The sequence below is a fragment of the Epinephelus lanceolatus genome, chromosome 3, assembly GCF_041903045.1.
Source record: "Epinephelus lanceolatus isolate andai-2023 chromosome 3, ASM4190304v1, whole genome shotgun sequence".
NCBI lineage: Eukaryota > Metazoa > Chordata > Actinopteri > Perciformes > Serranidae > Epinephelus > Epinephelus lanceolatus.
Window position 1 is genome coordinate 43,660,899 of NC_135736.1, and position 27,897 is coordinate 43,688,795.

General features: G+C 42.8%; 1 protein-coding gene across 1 annotated transcript in view; it reads right to left on the reverse strand.

Annotated features, from left to right (window-relative positions):
• Nucleotides 1-13,552: 13,552 nt before the first annotated feature.
• The window catches only part of LOC117255903 (protein phosphatase 1 regulatory subunit 29-like), an 88,059-nt gene continuing 73,714 nt past the window's right edge, over nucleotides 13,553-27,897 (reverse strand). Inside the window, exons 3-6 of the mRNA XM_033625143.2 lie at nucleotides 18,953-19,483; nucleotides 17,216-17,365; nucleotides 15,962-16,956; nucleotides 13,553-15,220 (exon numbers count right to left, since the gene is read on the reverse strand). Of these exons, the coding sequence (XP_033481034.1) occupies nucleotides 13,639-15,220; nucleotides 15,962-16,956; nucleotides 17,216-17,365; nucleotides 18,953-19,144 (2,919 nt within the window). The 5' untranslated portion in view covers nucleotides 19,145-19,483 and the 3' untranslated portion in view covers nucleotides 13,553-13,638. The remainder of the gene's footprint in view (nucleotides 15,221-15,961; nucleotides 16,957-17,215; nucleotides 17,366-18,952; nucleotides 19,484-27,897) is intronic.

The following is a 27,897-nucleotide window of genomic DNA, read 5'->3' on the forward strand; positions in this document are numbered from 1 at the left end:
CCACACCAAGAAAACAAAAACCAGAAAGGCATGCTCTTCTGCTGCAGAGCTGTGTACATGGCTGTAGCCTACTGGCAACGGGCACTTTAAGCAGGTGTTTACAGGTTTAAAAAAAGCAATTTAGAGTAAGCAATTAACCTGACCTGCAAGTCTTAGCGCTTTGGGAAAGAGCCAGAGAACCCAAAGAAAACCAAAGCTGACATGGACACCAAAGCTGACACCATGAAAACTCCATACAGATGGGCCCCAGCTGGCTGGCAGGTTTGAGCCCCTTAGTGCTAACCACTTCACCACTGTGCTGCTTTGTAAATTGTTATTATATCTTATATTATACTGTAAGTTTATTATGTAAGTTGTTTACCTCTGCTCTACAGAGGGAAAATCCACTACTTTCACCTCAATGAAAATAATATTGTTCTTCCTCTTATGGATTTCAGTTATTTTTCTATCTTTCCATGTAACCTCTCCGTATTGTTGCCCTCTGTCTCCCACTTTATCTCCACTCCGATCCTGTCTCTCATGTCCAATTGATAGATGCTGGTGTAGAAAGGTCATTAAAATATTACGTGTGTGCATGCGCGCACTTGTAGGTATACACATATGGGTATCTGGATGTGTGTAAGTGCGTGTCTGCATCCCGCTGCAATATTCACCATCCTGTACTTTCTTTGCCATGACGGCAGAAGGCAATTAATGAGAGCCTGTGTTCTTATCTGCTACCGAGCAACCTTGACTGTTCCGCCCGTCGCCCCAGGCAACCACTGCTGCTGCCTGTAATCGATTGCTCGGCAACCAGGGACCGCGGCGTGACATTACAATGAACCACTGACCCACTGCGCTGTGAGAGGCGGGGAAGTAAAACATCTCTGGTATAATCGACGGATATGATGTTATGAAATGTTCAGCTACTGTGGAGTTTGGTGGAAGGGAAAACAATGAACATTTAAAGGATTTACTGTAAATGTTAACAGTAAATGTCAAGTTTGGGGTCAGTGCCTGTAATCCAAGAGCGAGGGCCTGTTTTAAGAGCTGCCATTTTGTTTAACAGCAGGGTTCCTGAGGCATTTTATAACCAAGGCGGGTCTCCTCGCCTGAAATAAAAGCTACTTTCGTAACGTCAGATGAAATTATTGTACTTTTATGAAATAAAATTAACTGTCAGTGAAAGACGAGCCCTCCACGATATCACACTGCAGAGGCCGTGTGTGTAATGAGTGGAGCAAATGCTTAGACCATCATATAGTAGCTAAATTGATCTTGAGAGACAAGATGTGTCAGACTCAGCTCATCAGATAACAGTGTTGGCAGAGGAGGTTAGTTACAGTATAGTGTGATCAATCAGATGAATTTCCTGGGGGAAACCCTGACCATCCACATGGGGGGAACAGCAATCAAAGGGAAAAGAGATTACACACTGCAACACATTTTGACAAAAGGGAATCACTTTTCTTTTTACCAACTGGAAACTCTAGCTCTCAGCATAGAGATTGCTGCTTCCACCTACACATATTGTGAGCACCAGATGAATGCAAGTGGGCAATTTCAGTGACGGGTGTAAAAGTAATTCTGGAAAATGGAGGACATTACTAACTGATATAACAGGAAATGAGACAGATTTAGGGAAAGAGAGTGCACCAAGAAATGAAGAGACAAAATGTTAATGGAACAGACTGAAGGTTATCCAAGACATATCAGTAAAGTCGACCCCATTCACAAAATCTAGCACACAGGACGGTCACAGCATCAACCACCCACTTCTTAACATCTTTCTAGACCCAGGCATCTGCTTGGTCTGTAGCTGCCTTCCACCACTCTCACTATTTGGATGCCTCTTATTAAATTTGCAGCGTCTGTTCGCCCTCGGGAACGACCGGAAGCATTTCCCTCGGATCATGTTCCAGAGTAAGTAATTGCCAAAGCAATTGTTATTTAAGTGATGCTCAAGGAACAAGGGGTGGCGTGCTGCTGCTGTTTCCCACTATTGTTAATATTTTAATGCACCACGCTATATTCTGCTGGGACTAAATGACTCCGGTGTTGTCAAACAATTGGATAATACCGTTTTTTTGTTGGTATTTTGGGACGTCTCTGAAGTTTTCACCACTTGGATACCCCTCTAGTTAACAGCCATTTGGCTGGGAGTTGTTGCTTTTTCATGTTGCTATTATTTTACCAAGAAAAATATAACAAGGAATGCATTGTTGTTAAAAGGATGAACACCAGAGGCTTCATAATGGTATTCACACATTATGATTTACTGACTCAAATGAGTGCTGATACTACTAAACCAGCTGTCAAAATGGTTTTCGTCTACACCCCATACAACCAAGATAAAACTAAAGGGGGGTATCACCTACACTCATTAAATAAATACTCATTTGGGAAAATTAACAGTAATGAAACTGTGGAATATTAGCAACTACTCCATACCCATTGGCAGCTTTGTCACCTTCTACCTATGCCAGTCCTCAATGCCTATGTGCAGTTTCACATAGATTGACCATGTCAGTGAGTAGAAAAACATGGGACAGACAGAATGACTGACTGACAGAATGACACACTGACAGTTTCCATGATTATGTACAGCATACCATACCATGACTTAGTCATACCAAAAATTAGAAAAATAAGAAAACATTGGTCCACAGGGGGAGCCACAGCGATCGGTCGCATTTTAGCCATTTTGAAGCATTTTTCTGTTGTTATAGCGCCACCCAGTTGCCAATTAGAGTTAAATTTCTCCAGTCACCTTGAGGCGTCCTGTTCTACATATCTACCAAGTTTAGTAAAAATCCATATGGTGGTTAGGCCTAGTTAAGAAATTAGCTCTCTAGCGCCCCCATTTTGTTTGATGGGGTCAATAATGGAGGGGTCCCCTCAGATTATGTGTGCTCATATGCCTACAAAGTTGCGTGGTGATGGGTGAAACCCTTGAGATGTTATACACCTTTATGTGATGAGCCACGCCCTCCGCAATATTCATTGCCTTATAGAAGCTCAGTTTTAGTAAGTTTTCCAACTTTTGCCAAGACGGAATTTTAGATATTGGTCCCTAGATTATGTTCACCCAGTTTCATGCAGATCGCTCAAACTTCCTAGGAACAGATCCATTTGAAGTGTTTTTCAAAAAATTCAAAATAGCGGAAAATCTATATAAACGGAAGTTATGGGTTCTTGAAGCAAATGTGTTCCTCATGAGGAGAGGCATCTCTGTGCAAAGTTTCATGTCTCTACAACATACGGGGCATGAGATATGCCCATTCAAAGTTTGCAATTTCAATCAGTTGCTATAGCGCCCCCCTTTGGCCAATTGATGTAATATTGCTTCACTGGCATCCTCCCATGACCCTCTACCACTGTGCCAAATTTCACATGGATTGACCAAGTCAGTGAGGAGAAAAACGTGGAACAGACACACAGACAGAGTTTTCGTCATTATATAGTAAGATTAGTGGATTAAAACCCAAATATCACTCTATGTTTTGGAGGATCCCTTGTTTCTTTGACAAGGTCCCGGGGGGTCAAGTGTGTTTCCCTATTTGTGTTCATGCCAATAGGCTACGATTGTGAGTGAGGGGAAGGATGAGGTCACTGGGAGTGGCCTTTCACAAATAGGTACATCATTTCCAAATGGACTTAAAGACTTGCAAAAGATTTTGGGGAATGAATGGTTAATGAACCAAAGGACACCTGATTAACAGTTGATGCCATCTGGCCAAAAGGGACAACGCATGGATCCATACGCGTACATGGTTGTAGCTATTGCAAATTCATGCTTCATTTGTTGACACTTTGACTTTTATTCTTTTATTTTATACCCATGTTACTCTATTTAATCTTGTTTCTATTTTGTAGCTCATAAAGGGTGTTTTTAATTGTTGAATTGTCGATGCTTTTGATGCTTGATGTTTTGATGCTTTGAATTGCCTCGTCGCCAAAATGTGCTTTATATAGAATTGCCATGCCTTGCATGAAAAGACCATCCAACATTAACTGGTTCTCAAAACAAGTATTGTCTGTGTAGCCAAAGTATATTGCTCATTTGTTTGTACCAGACCTCCATTGTTGACCAAAAACTATTGCATTGAACCTCACTGTTGCACTGGATGATGATTAATATGGGCACTGTAGTCTATTTTGTTTCAAGCATACATAAACTATTCTGAATACTCAAGAGGGCCCAACATCTGTTAATACAAATAGTCCCTGAAAATACAACTTTCATTACAGTGCCCAGCTGTTTTAAGAAATACCTGAGTCTTTTTTAAAAAACATAAAACTATGCAGACTATGTATAACATGGATTAATATCATAGGAGCCAATGGGCTTCAGCCATAGACAGAAACTGAAAAGTATTTAGAGACGGAGTAGCACATGGTTGGTTTGGTCTTATCATGGAATTTACTGACAACAGAAATATAATCACACCAGTCTTATCTTTTTTGGGGGAAGTGAATTCATATCTGGGAGCTGCAGAGCACAGCAACAGTCCAACTGATGTGCAGGTGCATCAGAGACGTTTTCAGCCTCAGTGCCTTGCTCAAGGATATTTCTGACCCCCAACAAGCCAGTCAAACTGCAGACTCTGTATGTACAATTGTGCCTGTCTTGCAGTGCTGTGTGTCAAGGTCACTCACACAAAGGGATTTAACAGTGGGAGATTAAGATGACCTGTGAAGCATCTAGTAGCGCAGACACCACAGTTTACTTTGTGGACTTGTGCCAGATAAGCTTCCCTAAACCCTCTTTTCTTCTAAGTTTTTCTCTCTTGTGTCACCATACTTTTCGTCACTTGTCTTCTTCATTCTCTACCGCTCCTCTTTTTCTCTCGACTCTCTGAACCAAAAGTCGGTAAACAGCTGTGGTAGAGCCTCCCCTTTTCTTCAGCCAGGTCTGTGTGGGGTCTGTCAGACAATTATTTTGCTTCTGCCCCCCGCTGCAGGGCAGGAGCTGGGGCAACTAGCACGCCACGCTAGTTGTCAAAGTGCAAGCAGACCTGCTGCGCTAATGCTAATCAGGCAACAAGGGGCAGGATGGTCAGGAGTAAAAGCATTACAGAAAAAGGAAGAAAGGGAGTTCACTCAACTGAGAGGATGAAGGGATGACGGTGATGTGTTAGGGGGGAGGTGGTGTATGCATGAATAAGTCTGAAATTATAGGATGAGAGATTCCTGTGTTGGTGAACAATGTGTGTGTGCAGGCATGGCAGTGTGTAATTACAATCAATGGTCGTGTCAGACATGAAATCCTTGTGTATGGCTGATTGTTTGCATTCTGGGTATGAGAGTGTGTGCCAATGAAATGTGTGTATGAAAAGGGCAGCATGCAATTACAAGCCATGCTTGTGTGACAGAGCAAGAGAAAAAGTGTGTCTGTATGTGTGTGTGTGTGTGTGTGTGTGTCAGAGTGACAGCAAGCAAGTGAATGAGCACAGCCTCATTGGAGAGCCCCGCAGACTGAAAGGCAGATTAATTGAAAATGCTTCAGATACGCAGCCTCAGCCGTCACTCCCACGACAGAACGGACCTTCATAACAAATCCCTCAAACACAAACACACCCACACACACAAACACACACACACACACACACTCATACCATTATGAATGCTACCGGGTCTCATGTTGAGAATGCACTCATGCAGAGCTGCACTGTCAGACACCACAGGTTATTTGAAAGCAAATAAAATGTGCGTGCACACTGTCGCACACACGGGAAAGTACACAAGCACTGAGAAACAATCACACACACACACACACACACACACACACATAAATGCACCAGATCATACTAAGTCTTACAGCAGAGCCAGTTCAATCTTCCAAAAAGACACTCAAACTCTCCCGCTGTCTTTTTTTTTTCCTTCTCCCTGCCTCTCCTGAAAAACAGGGTCCTTGAAAAGGCCAGTGGTGACAGGCATATTATCAGCTTCTCAACACAGCTCCCAGTGTGTGTGTGTGTGTGTGTGTGTGTGTGTGTGTGTGTGTGTGTGTGTGTGTGTGTGTGTGTAGATGTGCCTGTATCCATAAAGCTGAAGACCAAAACAAAACCTACAAAATTCTAGCTGACCAAAATCTGAATCTAATTCTAAATATTCACATATAAATACGCTCCTATTAGTCGGTTAAAAATTGTGCTCTCAGTAAATCATTGTATTGCCTTGAAGGAGGTGTTTGCAAAGCAAAGGGCTACTACAGTTGTGGGGAAAATGTAATATGTAATTGAACATGTGTGACTACCCCGAGTTGTAACTGTAAAGCCAGACAGATCAGAAGGACCCATGAGAACTCCAAATATGACATTCACAATAAGCAATCTCATTCCACACAAAGATAACAGATTAGAACAGATCATGAGAACTTTAACACTGAAAATACAGTTGAGAAAAATAATGCATGAATTATACAGAGAAGTAAATACATAACAATGTCAACAACAACAAAAGAAATGACACTTTAAAGACACTAAGTTCATTTCTACAGATGTTTGGTTCCACTCCGCCTGCACATAAAACTCGCCATTTTGGCACTTTTTAAGACCATTTGTGTCTGTAAACGTGGATAGAAATACTCAGTCCATATTTTATGTGGGCAGGTGTGAATATGGTATGTTTTGTGTGTGTGGGAAGGTGTTTGTGTGTATAGGTGTGTGTGTGTTTGTGTGTGTTATGTATACTCAGTTATGCGTGGGAAGGTTGTATGTGTTCTCACATTTCATGTCCATAATAGTGTAACTAATCTATTCAAACACGTACAGTATATTCATTGATTCTCTACATTAGTATCTGTGCGTGTGCGGTTGTGTGAGAGTGTGTGTTTGTCACAGTTGGCCTCCGGTAGAAACTCCTCCACTTCTGTTGTATGTTGGATTCACAAGGGAACTCCCTTGGTCAGTCTTTGTCATTCGGTCGACGATGAGTCAGAATGATCAACCCGCAAATGAATCGACGGATTAACAGCTCAACCTCAACAGCAGACAGACAGTATTGTTTGCAGTTTAACCGCAGTCCTGCTTCCTCTTTAGTGCCAGTAGAGCTAGCCAGGGCCAAGATAAACTTAGCTGGTCTTATAGGAGTTAGTGTGTAGCTTTCAGTAAGATACAAATACGTCACTTACATGTGCAGCAGAGTTTCATAGTGGTTACAATCTAAATCAAAGTGTAGAAAGTACCCACACATGTACCTCTGCATCATGTGTCCCTTAGCCCATGGCCTAATCTTCCAAAGTACAGCAGTTTGCTTGACTCAATCTTAAAGTAAAGATGAAACACTGACTTGTTCACCAGTAGGGCATGGCCATCTTTCAACAAGCTGTTGGTTACCCAACAGGAAATTTTTGTCTCTGTTCTCTTGTCCACCAGTAAGAGTTGTTGAGGTAGGCTTGGTAAACTTGGTATGGTAAAACTTGTTTTCTCCCTTGATGACCGGTTTGTTGGCTCACAATAATGACCAGTGTATGAGATATTTTAAGTAGAGTAGGTGACAGAAGTACAGGAGGTCACTTTTTGGCAGTGGCGTTTTAGATGTGGGTCCTGGTGCAAGTCCACCTTACTTGATGTTTTGACGCAAGAATTGGAGTTTGGGATTACTTTAATCTAATTTGGAGAGGAGGCATTACAAAATTGGTGAAGTGTAAACAGTAAAACTTTTGGTTTCTGATCTAAGGCGAAGCTAACATCGTCAACAAGCATGACATTTTAAGTAATATTTTTCACTGAGGAGGAAGCTCCCAAGTGACCCTGACAGCTCTTCTGATGATGAGTCATATCGTTATTTAATTAACTGATGCTTCAGGATGCAGGGGATGCCTGCGTTTGACTTGAGGTGTGCACATATCTGCTGGGATAGGCTAGATGTGTCAGCTGCTGTTATGAGCATCTCACACTGTTGTTTTGGTCCGACATCTTCATAAAGATGGTAGAGCACATACGTCATGTGGAGAAGTTTTTTGTGCTGCTTGTCAGCTGTACAGCAACCTTCCAAAGAATGCAGTCATGCATCACCCAATGCACTGACTTTAAAGTTCAGACATCCTTTCACTTTCACCACCGTTGCCCAACTCCACGGGACCAGGTCTCACAATTTACTTGGCCTTATTGGTTAAAAAAGCATTAGCAATTGGGTTTTTAACTTTGTCTGTAGCTCTTTGCATCACAACTCTCAAACTCCATTGTATTGACACTTAACATATCTGAAGTACAGTGTTGTACTCAGCATTTTTGGATAACAACCGTTCTTGTCACCAACTAGCTTGCTGAAAGATGGCTGCACCCTGCTGGCAAAGAAGTCAATGCTATCTAGTTTTCTGGCTTATCTTGGTGAATACCAAGTTTAATTGCAGTTCCATATCTTGTCTAAATCAAACAAACCACAGTCATACTGTTCAGTGTTTCATTTCCACTTTAAAACTCCATTTGAGTAAAATGTCCATGGCACTGCCACACCGGTAAAAGGTGAGGATACTGATTTGTCGTGACCGGTTCTCATTATCATGTTCAAAACTGCATTATCATTGTGTTTATAATGTATCAGAAAAAGTAAACTATACAACTTAAACTACAAAACTGCTTTAGCTTTAAGATCAGCAGGATGTGAGTGACTATTAAATGTAAAAATAGCTGTAATGAACCATTAATTAAGCCCTGGCTAGCCCTATTTAGCCCTACAGTGGAAAGCAGGACCGCCCCACCCTGTTACACAATAGCACAAAAATACTTATCTTCAAATTGCACCAAACTGCAGCTCCTGAAATGTATGTGATGTAAAAAGATATTATATCTTACATGTTTACAACATAAATATATTATTCTGTTTCGCAGAATGCACAATTTTGTAAGGGGAGATAAATGCACCAGGGCAAAGTTGGAGATTAAATCCTAGGGACATTTTCTGGATTCTCTATCGCATAACTCCTGTCCCAAGACCCCCACTATCCGCACTGATATTAAACTCCAAGGGAAGTGACAAAAAGTTGTGTTCACAGCCCCGCTTCAATGTACCATTAACTTTTTTTAATGGTGAAGGAGGAGGGGGCATAAGGGGACAGGAAAGGAATGCTTCTGGGTTTACTCCTGCAGGTGTGAAACTAGCCTCTATCCGTACAATGTTTTAATGTTTATGGCATTAAAACAAAGTCCATATTTCCACCTCTGCAGACCTTATCATATGGATTCAAGAGTTTAATTAAACAGGAGCGTAGAAACCCCACTGCCATTCCCAGGGAACCATTGCAAGTCTATAGCTTCTCTGCCAGAGGTTCGCATTGAGAGCAACAACATCTCCAAAGGGAGGCAATGGAGAGGGTTGTTCATGATTTTCCATGACTATTAATTTATGTTTTTCAATAAGCCCAAACTTCAAAAACTTAGAAAACTGAAATGAGAAACCACAATTGTGTGGCAAGGAGTCCCCGAGGCAGCCAGCAATATTGTGTAGAACACAGTAAAACCCCCATGAATTCATTGGAGGCGTATAGAAACCATCTACACTAGTTCTTAGATTAATAAAATGCGTGTTGCCTATACACCAGAGCTGTTCTGCCCAAAGTACCCGTTAATCAGAAACACCATAATCTTGACGTTAACTTAAATTTCTCTGCACTTAGACTCTCTATGACCCTGACTTGGGAAAACGAGGCCCAGTGAATGGTCTTATTATTTTGTTTGGAGCAGACACCATGCCTGATTACCAGTTCCAATGTACTTCTGGGATTCACAGCTCTGGACAGAGAGGGTTTGACTCTACTCCTCAGAGACTGCCACAAGTTGTGCAGTCTCAATTTTTCCCTGTTATGTTTTCTTTTGGAAGTCTGGGACTGTCACAGATTCCTTCACACGGATTCATCATTGTTGTTAATTGGCCAGACTGAACAGAGCCACACAGGGAATCCCTAAGGTACAGTATCTGTACATCCATCAGTCTCAATCTGTGGACTCTGGCCCCTGAGGACTGGAGTCAGACACCCTTCAGTGTAAGGGAGGGAGATCAAAACCCTTGCTATCAAATGAAAAAAGCCTCTGTGGATGAATACACACTTAAGGAAAGACAGGAAAAATATTAATTGAAGAAGAGGAGCAAGGCTTGGCTCTATGTTCGAAATTAATTATATTAAAGTAGTGATGCCTTTACACAGAATCGAGGCTGTTTGGAGAACAAGTAAATTAAAGAGTTAGTATACATATTTAAACAAAAGTACAAGGGCTCATATAGGAATACTGGGCTATTGGACAGAAATGACTAATGACCTCCAGCGAATTATGACAATCGGACACACTGTGATTATGAATAACTGAGCTAATGTTATTCCATACATCTAGGGAAAGGCCTTCGGGGTATATGCAGGTAACCTCAGCTCGATTCCCCCCATTCTTCCAAATGAAGCCATTATTTTTAAAAAGCTTCCACCTCTCCGTAGCCTGTGGTACTAATCTAAAACTAATTGATTGGTGATTCCTTAGACCTAACACGTAGGCAAGCTGCCAGTGGAATTTGAACAATGGGCCAAAATAGAAAACTGGGCTCTTTATAAAAATGGGAGCTGTCCAACTGAGTGCCCAAGGGAATTTGCTCTGTTTTTTATTTGGTCCCACCAGCCCAAATTAAGTTCTATTGATCTGATAGCAGAGTAATGGCACGCCTTTGACATCCCACTGTGAACGCTAGTGGGTCTATTGGATTGGCTGCCACAGATGACAGAGAGGTCAGAGGGAAAGTCATTATTCATATGAAACACAATGGAACATCAAAAGCAAAAACAGTGGGTAGATTACTGCAGCATAATTAAATGGGTGGTTCACCCAAACCATAAAACATATTTTCTCATCTACCTCTCAAGGTAACTAGTTGTTCAGATAGTTTTCATTTGATTTTCCCAGATTTCTAGATATCTGTTTGAGATTTCTGCCACTACTAGGCCTAGATAAAAACTCCAGTAAGGCATGCTATTTATGCATATGAATATAATCTGCTGTTACTTCACAACAGATGTATCTCCTGACCTTCTAAATAGAGCCCATTCTATAGACAGGTCTTTATAGGTCAAAGGGTAAAAGCCACCCTTCGCTTTCACTTTCCCCATCAAACTCACACCTCGAACAGCGGGTGAATTCAAGCCCTGTCAAAATGATGATACATCAGAGTTAGCCCAGTGGAAAATCAAATAGAAATGCATTACTTCCAGGCCTGAAACACCAGCCCTTCCTTACCAATCTGACTCAGAAGAGAAAGAATAACGCCCAGGAGGTTAGCTTCCACTCCAGCTCACCTTGGCTTACTCATAACCTGCACAGTCATGGTGAAGCATAAATCTGACCTTAGTTTTTTTAGACTGTTTGTCTGAGGACAATCCCTGTCTGCGCGAGTTAGAGGCAACAGAGAGGTGGAACATGGTTAAGCATCTGATGAGAGAGGCAGGGACAGAAAGAAAGATAGGCAGACGAAGGCAGCCGTCATTAATTTCAATCAGGCTCCCAGTCTGGCAGAGTTAATAATATCAGCACGCTCTTTTGACCTCAGACGATGGTACGACATCAACCTCCGCAAATTACTCATTAATTTACCCCATTAAGTTGGACAGAGGTGGCGGGCAGGGGGAAAAAAACACGGGGGAGATTGAATTAATTAGACATTTTAAAACAGAATTTATACCTTTTTCAATTGAGATGTATCACAGCAGAGGAAGAGGTCAGGGTGGCAGTGGTGAGGATAGGAAGAGTGGGCAGAAAAAGACACGGACGGCTGGCTGAAATTAATATTTTGACAGCATGGATTCTGATGCAGAGGGAGTGCATAAAGATAATTCATATGGATGAGAAGCACTTGTGTTTTGAATATCTAAAACGTTCCTACGGTTAGAATCATCAGCATTTGTGCCTCTTGTGTTTCAGAAAGCTCTGTGTACAAATGCAACTGAGAAAAAAGATCTGTCTCATATCAAAGTCTCTTGTTTGGTGTGTAATAATACCAAGCCTTGCTCCTATTTGTTTCAACAGATTTCATTTAACACTCGTACAGTCAAACCCGAGTCTTAAAAAAAAACAAAAAAAAAAACAACTTAAACCAAAGCAGTTCTTGCTCCTTGCAACTATGTTATTCTCCATATGGGAAAGGAAAAGCAGATAAAAATGTAATAGAAACTTGTGATATCATACCTCTGAAGGGCACTTTGGTCCATAGCAAGCTCCCGCCCAGAGCAAAGCAGGGTCATATGTACTGAGTGGAGAGTCATCCAGTCTGAAGCAGAGTACATCCCTTGAGCCTTCTGGTAGTCTCCTACCATCCATTGTATCTCTCTGTGTAGTGCAGGGAGCATTTGATATCTTTCAAGTTTGTATGCAGCCTCGCCTTGAGCTGATACAAGGACCCTATCTCGTCTCCTTAACGCCAGCATGCTCAGAATGAGATGCAGCAAACCTCTAACCTGCTCTCAGTCTGCCTCTATTCCTAAATGTGATTACCGGGTTCTTTAATATAGGAGCTAACACCTGTCTTGCCAACCTGCACAACCCACCCTAAAGTAATTTCTTCATGACTCGCACTATTGAAATGTAAATTTCCTACCTCATAGCTTCCCTTATCAAAAGAAATATGCTACACCTGTAAATAAGAAATGGGCTAGCAGACAAAATGCCTGCAGGTCTTGAAGGGGTTTACTGCACTCTATCTAGATAGACAGGCAGGCTGGGCCAAACACATTCATGTACACACACATACACAACTCCCCAACTTGACTGTTATCTACATGCAAAGCATCTCCACCAAGCTATCCACTTTGCTACCGTAGAGGAAACTGAGAATAATGGATAACTCTGCCCCGAACGTATTCTTCCACCCACACACACAATCACTCACACAAGCATGCACAAACTATATGCGTGCCCACACTCTGTTGAACATATGTAGTTAGGTGTTTCGAATCGATAAGCATGCTGAACACAGAGCCTCCCCGACCTATTCTTACACTGGCTAATTGCCAGGAAGAACAATTAGGCCAATAAGTATCACTTAATGTCCTCCCCCAAAGAGGGAGATTCAGGCTACTCTAAAACAAATGCACCTAATTCCTCATCCTGCTCCCTCCCTCATTATCTCCCTAAATGATGCTTCTATAGGAGAGCAGGTGGTGGCGGTGCAGTGGAATGATTGTTTTGTGAATGGTGGTTTGATGGGATTAGAAGGGGTGGGGGACTGGGGGGCTTAAGTCATGAATGGGGCTGCTTCTGGTGAGATAGTCGAGCTACAGTGTACCAGTAATGAGGTAGAAGACATTTGCTTGTTACCACCTTTTCTTTGCTCATTAGTGGGGATTCAGCGGGTCTATAGAAGCCTGCGAGGACCAAAGTGCCCAGCATGAGGTAGTCTGGTCAGCTTGATTCTGGTCAATTATCACTCAGTATTGTGGTGAAAACAGCCAACCTCAGAAACAACCTCTTAAAAAGGCAATGGATTATCATAGAATCAGATCCAAAGAAAAATCACCCAATCAACTCTGGATCCAGCAGGGGATTGACCCATGTCACTGGACAGCTCAGAGGAAACTTCATCATCCGTCTTGCTACATTAACATCTATTCCCCTTTATTAGTCTGCTGTTGGCATCCAACCTCACAATCTCCCTTACAGCATTCAACTTAGCTTCATTGGCTCACAGCTTCTGCTGGGCTGAAACCCCCTTCCAGTAGTCCAAAATGTCGTGAAGGTCCTCGTCCTTGGCAAACTGCACCTTCTTCCGTAGGGCATGGCCTGCCGCTATATAAGATGCTTCCTCTCTGGGGCTTTTCTTGTAAGGCCGGAATCGCTCCCAGATCCGCAGTGTGCTCTCAGATGAATACTCTGGACTGGAGGAGTAGCCAGAGTTGTAGTTGTGGTGGCGAGAGGGTGAGAGCTGGGAGTAGGTGGCTGTGGCATCCCTCTTGGTGCGGCCCAGTGGCTTGAGGAATGAGGCCTTTTGGGCCGGAGAGGGAGAGTCGTTGCCGCCCTCATAGTAGAGTGCAGGAAAGGAGTGGCGGTGCTCAGAGCTGTGGTAGTCTGGTTGAACTTCCAAGTGGTGCTGCTGCTGTCCAGGGCCAACCACTGCACCCCCACCTCCACCTCCACCCCCACTTCCATTATTACATGCCATTCCGCCCCCATTCACACTCACCCCGCCACCATTTATGTTTCCCATCCCATTCCCGTTGCAGCCCCCCACTCCACCACCTCCTCCACTTCCACCACCTCCACTACAACCCACAGGGCTACTCTTTTCTGTTGGGTACTTGGGAGGATCACTGCGCTGCTCAGGGATATCCACACTGTACACCCTGTTGCTTTTGACAGATCCTGCAGCAGGGGCACCACAACGGTTCTTCACCACAGCAGTGTCGGCACTCAACTGCCTCTGGAGGGGCCGCACTGCATTAGCTGGGGGTGGGTCACGGTAAGGAGGGGAGAGGAACCCCCCACCACTAATGCCCGGCCGCTCAGATAGGGGCATTACCAGGGGCACTGGGGCCATGGAAGGAGGGTGAGGTGGCTGATGTAGCTGAGGATGAGGATGAGGCTGAGGATGTGGCTGAGGATGAGGCTGGGGGTGAGACTTTGGATGCACCTTTGGAGAGGAGGCCATGATCTGATCTCCAGGGTGGCCTGGAGAGAGAGGCAGGAGGTTACGGGGAAGGGACACAATGCAAGCTGGAGGCTGGGCGGAGGACACAGAGTTGCCATTGTCAGCTGTGGTTACAACATTAGCGGAGGCATCCAGCTTCAGGGCATCAATGCAGTTGTTGATGATCTGGTTCACCTTGTCCACCTCCTTGGCGATGGTGGAGATCTCTGATGCTGAGCCACGGCCATCGTCATCTGAATCCTCCCCAGCCTCTGTCCCATTCTCAGCCCCACCTCGCATATCCACAACTACGTCCCCTCCTATCACCGCTCCTCCAGCTCCCACCCCTCCCTCCCTGCCTTCCCCCACCACTCCCGCCGTCCTCACATCCATGTAGTTGCCCTTGCCACCCATTGCCTCAGAGAAGGCAGTAGCCATTTTTTCCACCTGCGGCAAGGTGGAGAGGCGGGAAGAACTAGTGTTGGCTGAGCCGTGGAGCATGCCTGTGCTAGAGGAGGCAGACTGGGGCAGCTTGCCTCCTGCTCCTCCTGAATGGTGGTGCTGGTGATGAGCCTGCTCCTGGAGACGCTGCATGGCACCTGGGTCTTTGGCCACTGCCGCAGCAGCCTCTGGGCCATACCTGAAGAGGGACACATTCTCTTTAACACAAATCATAGTTTCATTATCTCATCTCATTTTTGTGTACAACATTTTGCACATTATCCTAAAAAGCAATTAGTGCAAAATTTTGTTGGACCTACTACGTTTTAAAAGTTAATTAGATTTAATATGTCCTCTCAGTGATGCCATGGGTGACAGAATCCTTGCTGTTTTAATTAAAGCTCAAAGCTACTATGAAAAATAGCATGGCATTCGATAAAGAGTGTGGTTTGGGGGAAATTGTTTGTAGTTAGAATAAATGAGGCTTTTCAGGATTTCATATCAAAAAGCAATGCAGCAAAACAACTAATGGACTGATGGCGTTAGCATAAATTGTTCCAAAGAAATAAATTTTACCCAAGGGATACAGTAGTTGTCATTTCTGTTGTGGCTGAACATGTCAGATGCAGTTACTGTCTTTGAAGTGGCTCTTCAACAATTCATTGTTATAAAAAAAAAGTTTTCAATTTGGCTCTCAAGACTTCCACTTCAACCTGGGTATTTTAGGCCAAAACATGATCTTTTTCTAACCACAACGAAGTGATTTCTGCATGTGGACCTAACCACACGTTAACCACAGCTTTGTTGAAAAATAAAGTTTGAGTGAATCTGCTAAATAATAAGATGCAAATGGAACGTATCTGTGGTTTGCAGCAACACAGAATGCCGGCATTTTTTCCTGGCGATAAGGTTGTAACAAATATTAAAAACTGTCTAGTACCTCATCTCCAAAATAGTTTTCTTCACGCTTATGGCTTTCTGCTTCTCTTCCTGGATGCGTCGCCGTCTGAGACAGTAATAGACCAATCCAAGCACAATGACCATGCCAAACAGACATCCCAAGATGGTCATGATGTAGTGGGTAGTTGTGGATGGTTTGGCTCGCTGGTCTCCTGGCTCCACAGCTCTTGTGGTGAAGGACAGGCAGGTGTGGTTGTAGCGATGAGATTTGATCAGAGAAGCCACACAATAAGTGTAGTTCGTGTGTGGTTTTAGTTGGTCGAATTTGACTGTCTCCCTCGTCATTTTAAGGGGCTTGATATCCTCAGCACAAGAGTTGTTGTACTGGGAGAGGATGTACATCTTATTGAATGGTCGTGGTATCTGCACAACTACAGAAGCGGTGTAGAGGGAGACACTGTGAAGCTTCATGGAAATCTGATGGCTGTAGGTGGGGTCAGCTGTGGACGATATGGTTGGTTGATGGTACAGACCTTGATCTGGGTTGTCCAAACCCATGCCTGAACCATCTTGATCTGGCGTCTGGGAGGTCATCCCTGGAATTATCACACCATCGCGACACATGGATAAAAGAGTGTAACGGGCATTTCTTCCATGTCCGGGCAGCGGGCTCAAAAGTGGATAACCAGTCATTTCCAGAGGGGTTTCACACTGAAGGCGGTCGTAGGTGTGGGTGACATTGTTAAAAGAGTCCAACCAGGTAAGAAAGCTGTAGAGCTCACAGCCACAGTGGAAGGGGTTTCCTGCTAGTTCACATACCATCAGCCTGGTGAGGACAGTAAAGGTAGATGGGTCAAGACGGGACAACTTATTGGAAGATAAGTCCAGGCTGCTGAGGCTGGGGCACTCCCAGAAGGCATTGGTGGCAATGACCTCAATAAGGTTGTGCTGCAAGAAGAGGCACTGCATTCGACCCAGACCTCTCAACATGCCCTCAGTCAGGTTAGTCAGCTTGTTGTAGCCGAGCTGGAGAACCTGAGACAAAAAGAAAGAGTAACCCCTTGAAATTTTTAATAAAACATGACACAACAAAACTAATTGTTAAAATTTTGCTGCATGTCTTTTAAGGTATTCTCTTTCAATATCCTTTAGTAGGATATGCATTATGAAGACTAGACCCATCACTCAGTCAGATTGCTGTAACTGCATAAACTTGGAAACTAGAGTTTTGTGAAACTTTAAATTAGAAATAAACAAATATATAAAAAACAGAGTTGTGTTCTTGGATGCAGACCTGTAGGTTTGCCTGTCCAGCAAAGGCCCCATCTTCAATGTAGCTGATCTCGTTCTTGGTAAGATTGAGGTCGGTAAGGTTTGTGAAGCGGTACATGGAGGTAAAAAGCACAGCCTTAAGTTTGTTCTCATTCAGCCTCAGGTCATGAACCTATGGAAGACGAGAAAGCAGATGATTTTGAGATGATGATGATTATGCATTGCACCCTTTGGTAGCCATAGAGGAAGACCTAACTCTTTGTCAAAATAGCTGCCTAGAGCATATTGCACTTTGAAATATACAAGTTTGTTACCTAATGAGTATTTTCCCAATTATACATCTGGTCAAAATTCCTTTAGTTAATCCCAGCCTGTTTGCAGGCAGCTGAGCATCCCGCCTGAGATATCTAGAATTGGTAAATGTTGATACTAGGAGTGGAATGTAGTTGCTTGTTAACATTAAAAGTTCTGTGTACAACACACAGGCATTTTGCAGGTACAAACAAATATTTGCTGTGTAAAGGTTAGTTGAGTAATGGCGTCCTCGGCAAAGAATGGAGTTACATTCCCTCTGTGTGTTGTAATTCAAGCTTCTCTGGTCATTGTTATGGTATACAGTCTGATGCACGTAAGTGCATGTGGATCTCTGTGTGAGTATTCCACTGGCTTGCTAATCGGCACCAATCTGCACTGTGCTCACACAGTGATTAGTGAGCAGTTACTGCTGATAACCACAGTAGCGTTGTCACAAAACAAAATGCTCACCCTGGTCGCACTATTAGCACCGTTAGCTGCTAGCTGCCAGCTCAGCCTCTTACATGTTGAGAACCATGTGCAGTCAATCACAGCTCAGACTAAATCATAGATATGCCTTGTATGTCATATACAGCCTTCTTAAAGCACCCAACTGTATTATTTTTCAGTTTTAATCAGTTATGCAACACATATCAGATGGTAACTGAAATACTTAGCACTTATATTGTAATATATAACAGCAGGCCACTACATAAACAAATAGCATTGGCACAAAACATTAGCTAATTCAACCTGTCTTGGAGATATAATTAAGGCAGATCTAGAATAGCTAACAGCAGAATTCTTCAACATTTTCAAGGCCAAGGAGACCTTAGCTGAAAGATAGATGGAGCAGGGACCATCATCTACATATATTTTAGAGAATTAAGCTGTACTTGAGATAACTCTGAATAGTTTCGGGTCTTCTCTCATTTGTGCTTGCCTTTAGCTGCCAAGTCAACAGCAGTTAAATCATGGCCAGGCGCATTACTGCAACGTCTGCACTTTTGCCATGGTTTGTGGCAGATGATACGTTAGTCTGTTTGTCCAAAAGTAACAAAACCATTAATTTTGGGTCACAAGAATTTCAGTACACTTAGAATTATAATACAGCTTCTTATTGCTGCTATTGTCACCTTCAGTGGACAATTGAATGTAACCTTGGAAGTGAATTTGATTAAGAATAATGCAACATGCAGATTTATAATCTCAAAATGATTAAATTACATAAGGAATACTCAGTTATGGCCATATCACAATCATAACAATCAAACAATAAATCACAAGTATTATACTGAGTGAACATAAGATCACTTGCAGCTTTGCAAAAGCCACTATCACTATTAATGGCATGTGCTCTGTGGCTGACACCATCATAGCTCAGAATGCATGAAGGCATATGGTTTAATAGAGGTGGCTGCTGTGGTGGTATTAAAGGCCTACAGATAGATAAGTTCATACTGACCGTGCTGTTGATGTGCTGGGGGATGGTCTCGTATGGAGGCTGGTTCTGACTGCAGATAGCCAGCCAAACGTAGCCTTTATCCCCCTCTATCAGCCAGCAGTCCCCTTTCACCATGCCGGGCAGGTGGAGGAGTAACAGTGCAGGGAGCAGGAGGGAGAGAAACAGGGAGGACAAACGGAGTCTGCTGGCCATGGTTTGGATTAGGACTGTTTGAGATCGCCTCAGTAGAAAGGAGGAACAGAAAGGAGCTGGAGGGAGGGAGGCAGCGAGCAGCAGTTTCAAATCAGGAAGGGCTGCAGGTCAGGGGCAAGCAGGCCAAATCTAAGTAGAGAGAAAGGTGAACGGAAGGGCGTCTTCACGGTGATTAGAGCTGAGCTTGCAGCATTGCAGCATGTCCTGTCCCCATTTTAGGTGTTCCACGTCAAAGGGTTTTGGAGACTGTCATTCCAGCAGCTACTCATGGCCCCTGACAACCGTACGCCTTGACAAGACAGATGAGGATATACTCCTTCCCAGAGAAAGGCAGAAGGCCTATATAATAGAGAGAGAAATAGGTAAGGAGGGGGAGAGAGAGAGAGAGGGAGGGGAGGGGAGAGTATTAACATTAATAATGATAGTGACAAAATGATTAAGAGTATGCAGAAAATTGTAATACAGTTCACATATCCCCAGATGGTTTTGAATTAATTGAGTTTAGGTCTCATTTCTAAAAGCACAGTGTAAAAAAAAAAAGGTATATGAATCTAATACCCATGCTACCCAATCCCTTCAAGGTAATGCACCACAGTAATAAATCCATTAACTGCCATGATTATTTCATTAAGTCTTAATAAAGCCCAGAGAAATATATTTTGACTTTTCAAATTAAACCAGGGTTTTTATGTTCTGTAATTGTTCACGTTCGTGAAAATAACAGCCCCGTATGAGAATAAATTGCAGCTCTTCCATTGAGACATTAGCATATGATGCACCAATAAAAATGGAAATTGCAGGGACTATGAAAGCAACACCGCTTTTCTTTGGTTTCGTCATTGTTTACAAGGTTCGCCAGCTTGCGGCTGCGGTTCTATTATTTCAACTTTGAGATGCATAATGAAACAATAAAAATTTAATAGCTGCAGTTATATAGGGGTGAGAACAGGAAGATGGGCTAAGTGGCAAACAGGAGGCTGTTGTAATTTGCATGTTTTAACAGGATACTCGCTGACATTTAGCTATTTACCTTTCTCAGGGGATTAACCGTGGATTAGGCTCTAATCCAGCATAAAATATTATGTATCTCATCACCACAGCCCCGACTCTTTTAATTTGTTTCCAAAGTTTTGATTCCCTCCCAGGGAAAAGTTATCTAACCACAACATGAATGACAGGGAATTGATACTAAGAACAACTGAGGGATGGATTCTTTTTTAAGTATTCTATCTCACTTCCAAATAAATTCCCCCTCTGTGCTTTTTAGGTTATCTCAGCCAGATGAAGAAAACATAACCTACAAGAAATGAAGCAATGACATGCTGCGACCCAATCTACTGAGGAGTAATGGGAGCCAACTTTGGATGCCGCTGTTAAACTAGCCCATCTCTAATAGCCTGTCCTCCTCCTCCTCCTCCTCCTCCTCTTCCTCCTCGTCCTCCATCCCGACTTGCAGCTCAGTTAGCCTCCCAGTCACTTCTCATTTCTGCCACACCACACCCCGAGCAGCTCTCAGTCCTCTCTTCAAATTGTTCCATGAAATTGATATTGACAATTCAATTCCTCCACCACAGGCCTTCAATTTGCCTTTGACCCGGGACCGTTGTCATCCTTACGTGCGTGTCGAATAAAACACCCACAAAAAAAGCAATTTACAGCGTCAGTTCAGTGGAACAACAGCTGCAGTAACCCCTCTTCTCCTAGATAATTATGAAAGTCATTCATTAATCATTTGTAATGTATACGGCTCTGAAGCGGATTCATTCCGCCGATTGAACTGCTGTGAAGTAGAGCACATATGTGTGAATGTGAGTGTTGGTTCATGGCATGTTGTGATGAAAAGAAGCAAACAAACTGAATTATTTATCAAACAATGATTTGGACATTGATCATAACGGCCACGCTCACACTGATACAGATACTCATTCTCCTTCTTTCATCCCGCTTCTGAATTCCTTCTCTTCTCGCGCTTTGAAGACAACTCCAAGTCTTGTGTCATGATGTGGTGATACAATCATCCATGTCCTTGTTTTCAGCGGGGTTTAAGGGAATGTAGCAAAGTCTCTGGCACACTTAAGCAATTTAAGAAGATTTTGGAAACCACAAAAAAATCACTGTGTCTTGCTTGTGATTACTGTTAGGCTGTTTTCCCCCTCCGGCAGCTCATATTTACAGCATATCTGATACGACATGACTGCTACCCTGACATGGTATTTACTGTGCTCTGCAAACATGAAAGACGAGTCAGTCAAGTCTCATTTCAAAGCTAGTTGTTTACTGCCGAGTCCAGTCACAACAGCTAATATCAGCACTGTATTTTTTATTTATAGTGCTGTAATGATCCTGACCACACTATCCCAGTCTGTCTCATCATCTGGGTCAGTCCCCTGTCTCTCTCTCCATCTTGATATTTCTTTTCATCAGTCTGTCGACTTCTTTCTCTTTTCTGTCCCTTTCTTTCCTCTGCCAGCACTGTTTTAAGGCTGCTTATCTCTGCTGCCTTTCAACTAGCAACACAAATGAATATGCTTCATCGCCAAAACACAACCTGACACCTTTTGTGTGCTATCACATCCCCCCCTTCGCTGCTTTTATCACATTCTTGCCATTGGTTTTATTTTGACGAGAAGCCAGAGGAAGAGACAGCCTTATTTCCCCCCTCCCTTTCTTCTCCAAACCCGGCTCTCTTTGTGTTTAATTATTGTCCCTGTTAGCTCGGCTTTAATTAAAGCTTTGCATCTGACAAACAACACTAATGATGTCAGGTCACAGAAACAAACGGAAAGTTCCCAAAGTACAGGGCCGTTCTTCTCAGAGGCTGAGGGCCCCTGAGAGGAACGGGTTTGTTCTCCGTGTGCTTTCTTGTCCTCATTGGATAATCACAGGATAAAGTAGGATTTTATGAATCTCAGAGTGATGTTGAATGTAATAATCTGCAGTGCTTCATGACTAAATGTCCTTTTTCATGTTCTATCAATAGTTGGTTCAACAGGGATTCAGGGTGATGAAATCTTTAACATTATAACACTTCATATCATCAGCTGATAATAGCCTTTGTGGTGCAATAGACTGTCTACTTGCACAAAAAACTACATTATCTTCAGAAACATACACCTCACAGGCACTGTTTGATTGACATGCAAGATTTTTAAAGACATTCACTGCAAAAACATAGCTCCACTGAATAGTAAGCATCAAAGTTTCTTTTTCTTTTGCTAAAAACAGAGCATAAAACATCAAACACACGTCTAAATTTCCATTAAACTGATAACACAGATTGACACTATATTCTAATTAGCACAAAACACAAAGTGCAGTTAAGGCTGATGGGAGTGTCATTAGTCTCTAGTCATAATCAACTGGACAAACTGGAATTTTCATCAGACATTGACACGACATGAAAAGTTAAGGGAACATCAAAGTGGTGACAGTGATGGGGCAGGGTCTGAAATTAGCACCCACCACCTGCCATATGTGGGTAAATTGTTGGCAGTGGCCTGTAAGATCATCAGGCCTTTTAGCACGTTGGTGGACAGAGGAAAGGCACAACAGAAAGAGTGCCATATGAAAGCAACACCATTGGCTGTATAGCTTTATTTGTTTTGATATGAGTACACACAATATAATTTACACACCCACTCATTATGGGTGTGGCAAGTGTGAGTGGGAGTGTGTGCCAGTTGAGTGAGGGAAAGAGTGTGATTGTGATGGTAGATGATAGTTATGGGCAAAGCAGTTCTTTATTTGTTACTGAATCACTAGAATCAGTTCATTAAAAAGATTCATTCAAAAGATTCGTTCACCGAATTGTTCAGTGCTTGGCAGGAGGAGCCCTGACTGTACTGCGTAGTCCGACTCACTGAACTGATACACGTCTGAGCTGCTGCTGCATCTGCCCTGCACTGGAGAGTCTCATTACTGGCCAGCCTCATGTTTTAAGTTTGTTTATCTGGAAGCTAAGTCTGTTAAAACAATGGGTGCGTGATTGTGTTCACATGGCTTGACTCCTGGCTACATTAGCTGTTAGCTTGGAGAAAACGGTCCCTATGAAAGTGTATCGCTGAGAAGAAATGATTTGAATCACTCAGGGATCGGGGTTACGTCATTCACCAAGTGATTTGCTCACCGAGTGATTCATTCACTGAGTGATTCGTTCACCGAGTGATTTGTCACGCGGGAGGCAGTCCCTCCCTGCACCCTGGCTGCCTCACGACCCGCGAGTGATTAATCTTTCGCACAGACCGAATCGGCAGTTCCACTCCCGGCCTGCACGCTCGCTCCTGAGCTCAACTGAACTGAGCAATGAACAAATCAGTTCCAGAAGTGATTCGGTTCAGTACATTCACTCAACAGATTCGTTCTTTTGAACGATTCGTTCGTGAACGACACAACACTAGTAGATGAGCTCAGATCAGACAGGTGTTCGCCGGTGGAGAACAGGAGAAACTAGCAGTTTAGTTGTCAAGTTGAAGTAAATGTATGGCAAAGATTTTTCTCCAACTCGAGCTGCTGCGAGAGGCAGCAAAAAAATCCTTTTTTTAAAGTTATATTTTACTAATATAGGTAAAACTCTCCAGGAACAGGGGTTATATGAGCCTCAAAACCAGCTACATCTCAGCCCTGAGCAGAGTGACCATCTTCTACTGACCAATCAACAGACTGCAGTGTTCACAGCTCCACCTTTTAGTACCAGATCTGTGTGCTAGGTACCCCAACAGAGGGGGGACCAAATATGGGGACGGTTCCATTGGAACCAGCCACAACTTTTCTCAGTGGAAACAGAAAAAAAACGTACCAAACTGGGCTGTAGTGTAACGTACTGCTCGGTGGAAATGGGGCTTTATAGTTGTCAGGCAGCAACAGTTTACTGGTTCTTCATTAAATGGCTGCACTGGATCCATTGTGTACCCCTTTTGACTGTCCCCACAAATCCACACATTTCAAGATACAAGACATCTTCTGTTGCTTAAAACTAAACATCTAAGTTTCCCTTGAGCAAAAATGGTCGGGAGTTACAATTCTTTCCCAAATAATTAAAGAATCACTCATGTTTTGCATTAAACATTCAAATAATTGGATGCTCCATTTTCAGCCCAAGGGTGAATGATTTCAGCTAAGAAGCATTCTTGTGAAGCGCAGAGAAGTAAAGCCCTGGCACAGAGTGAATGACTGTCATCTGTATTCTGACATACAGTTTGACTTGATCATTTGCCTCCTCATTGCTACCTTCCTTTTCTTATCCATATTAACTGAACTCTATCCACCCGTTCCATTCAGCCAGTGTGGGCCTGATTGACAGCACAATCTACCAGAAAATAGGAACGACTCCATTAAGTTTCCTGAGGGAGTTTAAGATGAAGTGAAAGCTGAAAAATGCACAAAAGTTACGAAATAGACTTTAAATTTCAATTATAAAGAGCAATTTATTTCTGTACTGTTAGTGTGAGGGAAATGTTGGGACAAATGTCTGACCATCACACCATGACTGTTAAGTTCTGGTAGTGGGTTAAAAGTTAAGGTTGCAGTTGGGCTGATATTAAAGTCAGGGTAGAAGTTGCTGGAATGGAAGCTTTGCCCAGAGTCTGAGCTGTAAGAGTTGAGGACAGGATAACAACAAGGAAGACAAGAGTAGCACGGTTACCCTTGAGACCAGGTCATGAACCCTTCTACTGAGTAAAAAAGAAAGAAATAGAGACAGCAGGCAGAAAACGGAGACAGTACAGACAGAGGGAAATGCTTAAAACATGACACCAAACAGATTTTTCCAAAGTCTGTCTGTGAACCAGTCAAGCGGTCGAACAGTGATTCAGAAATCCAACAGACCATCCACAAAATCCGTCATCAGTCAGTTAGACAGACAGACAGACAGACAGACAGACAGACAGACAGACAGACCAAAGATCAGCTGGCCATCCAGCCAGCTTCTCAGTTTGTCAGCCAGTCAATCAATCCAGTCCTTCACTCCGCAGACCCAACAGACAGCCAATCAAATGTGACTTGCTTTGTCATTTTCAGTCACTTGACCCTGAAACACATTGAGTTTGATATTTTGCTGGAAACGGGAGATTCTAAATGATATCAGTATTCTCTTTGTACTTCAAACCTTGTGCAAAATGTGTCACATTACATACTGACTGTCACTGAGCCATGATTTTTGTGAAAAAGACCTTCAAAGTTCGCAATATGGTGGCTGCTAAGATACATGACAGCCCACTGACCTCACTAACTGGGAGTGTATACTGTACTCCAGTAGCTGTTCCAGGTTGAAAAACACAAAGCAAAGCTTGAGGACACTTTTGCTTTTTTAACCAGTAAGATAACAAAGACAAACATACCCAACAACACAACACAGGAGAACAAGAAAATATTGTTTATGTCAGAAAAGCTGCGGCCTGTTTGACGAACGAAGTTAGCACACAGTTAGTAATGGACTTCACGACAATATTAACAACATGGATTAATTTTATAAAAAACACTGTGATTCTTGACCCTTAGGGACTAAAGGGATAGAAATAATTGATCTCTACTGCTTCATAGTTGGAGAGTCGGCACTTTTTTCACCTGTCACTTACCATGCTGGTAAATCGGAATAAATTACACTTTGGTGATGATGGTTTCCAGATCATGAACTGAACGACTGAACCGTGGAGAATAAAACCAAGCTAACAATGTGAAAAAATTCTATACTGTTGCTCTGGTTGTCTGTCTCTATGTGTCAGCCCTGTGATAGTCTGGCGACCTGTCCAGGGTGAACCCTGCCTCTTGCCCAGTGTCATCTGGGATAGGTTCTAGGTTGCCCACGACCTCTCACAGGATAAGCAGCTATATGGAAAGTGAGTGAACATCTGACTGATCTCGAAAGAGAACGCCACAAATACCCAGCCAGTCAGACAGACAGTACTGTAGGTCAATACATGGATCAGTCAACCATCCCATTCGCTGGCTAGTCAGTTGTCCAGTCAGGTACAAGTGTGGGAAACACCACAGACACAGTGCTGAGAATTATGTCTAATAGCGCTATCTTTGTATTCCAGCCTGCCAACAAGCCAGTCTGCCTTCTTTACCTTCAAAGCTGCTGCACCGTTCCTTCAAATCCATTTTTCTTGCTCCTGTCTCCTCTCTTTTTCCTTTCAAGCCTTCAAGAAACTGCAGCACCAGTCCTTCAAATCCTGTGCATACAGTACAGAAAAGTACCTCTCTTTTCTTGTCTCGTTGTGATTTTCTCTAGTTTATGTCTCCTGTTAGTCTCCATGCTTACATTATTTTTGTGTGACTAAATGTTCTTTCTGGATTTCTTGCTCACCCACGTTTGCTCTGTCACCTGTCTCTCTACTTCCATTACAATTAATGGGTGCTTATCTGTCATTGCTTATGAATGGCGCATGAAAAAACTGTTTTTCTTTTACTGAAAAAACAAAAACAACTCCATTTAGAATTAATGACAGTAAAAAAAAAGACAGGTGCATTAAGCACAAATACTGCAGGTTAATTTTAAAGGAGTACTTCATCATTCAATACTCCGAAATAAAAGGTTATGAATCTTTTAACCACATTGTCACTTTGGTAATTAAATCAAGTCTAAAAATTAAATAACAGACTGATGTTTACAAGAGATTCAATATCAAATTTAATCAACGTTATTCCTGCTTGTATTTCATTTCCTCTCCCCCTAGCCCGGTCTCTCCACCATCTCAGCTCAACTTTTCCTATCTCTCTCACTCTAGCTCTTTCCTGTACATTAAATTCTCTCCAGTTTTGTTTAAAGTGTACGCAACATCTGTTGCTGTCTACCAGACAAACTCCCACAGGGAGAGCAGACCAGAAAGGAAGTTTTCAGCTGCTGAGTGCTTTCAGCTACTCGCTGTGTTTCTGTGGGACCTGGTTGGTTTTTACCAATATAAGCTGTTAGACAAGTGGAGCATCATGGGACAGTGCAGCGCTCGAGACAGGAGAAGTTTTAGGTTCAGCTGCATCAACAACCAGGCATGTCACTGCTGAACATGATGCTACCAACAGGAGGGAATCAGTTGAACAATGTTTTCCATTTTTTACCCTCATCCCTTGACACAGTCACATAAAGCCCCATATAGTTTTGCAATTCAGTGCATGACTACAAGTCTGATTTAGTGGACAGGACAGTCTTTTGGGGTCAGTCCATCCAAATCAGCAAGCAAGAAAACACCTTTTCAACACCAGATGTCTTTGATTTCATTCGGCTTTTATATCTGTCACCACCACCACCACAACAATACTACTACTACTTCTACAACAATCTAGAAATTGTAGACAAGTAAGAACACACTGAGGGCAGAAGGTAGAAAATGATATAAAATCAAATCAAAATCAGATCATGGAGGTGAGAGGACTTTCAAATTCGGTTCTCAAAATATCTAATTTAAAGAGAAACAAAACTGAACAGCAGTGTGGATGCTCTACACATCTCACTGTGGAATATTCCCATTGGAACTAGTCACTACTGAAAAAAATGGACCCAAAGAACTGATGCTTTAAGTCCTTGGATGGACTATTAAACATCACCAATTTTGCATTGATGTCCAATTTACTTAATTGAGTTAACCACTCAAACTTAAACTGCTTCATTTACACCTACTCCAGTCTGTGATTTCCTAAATTTGCTAGTACAAATTTCAGCAGCCCCCAGAGGCAGGCATGAATGTTCAGCACAGCAAGTGATGCACATGCTACAGAGTTGAGAGAGCAGGGGGGCACATGAACACCCTGGTACAATTGCT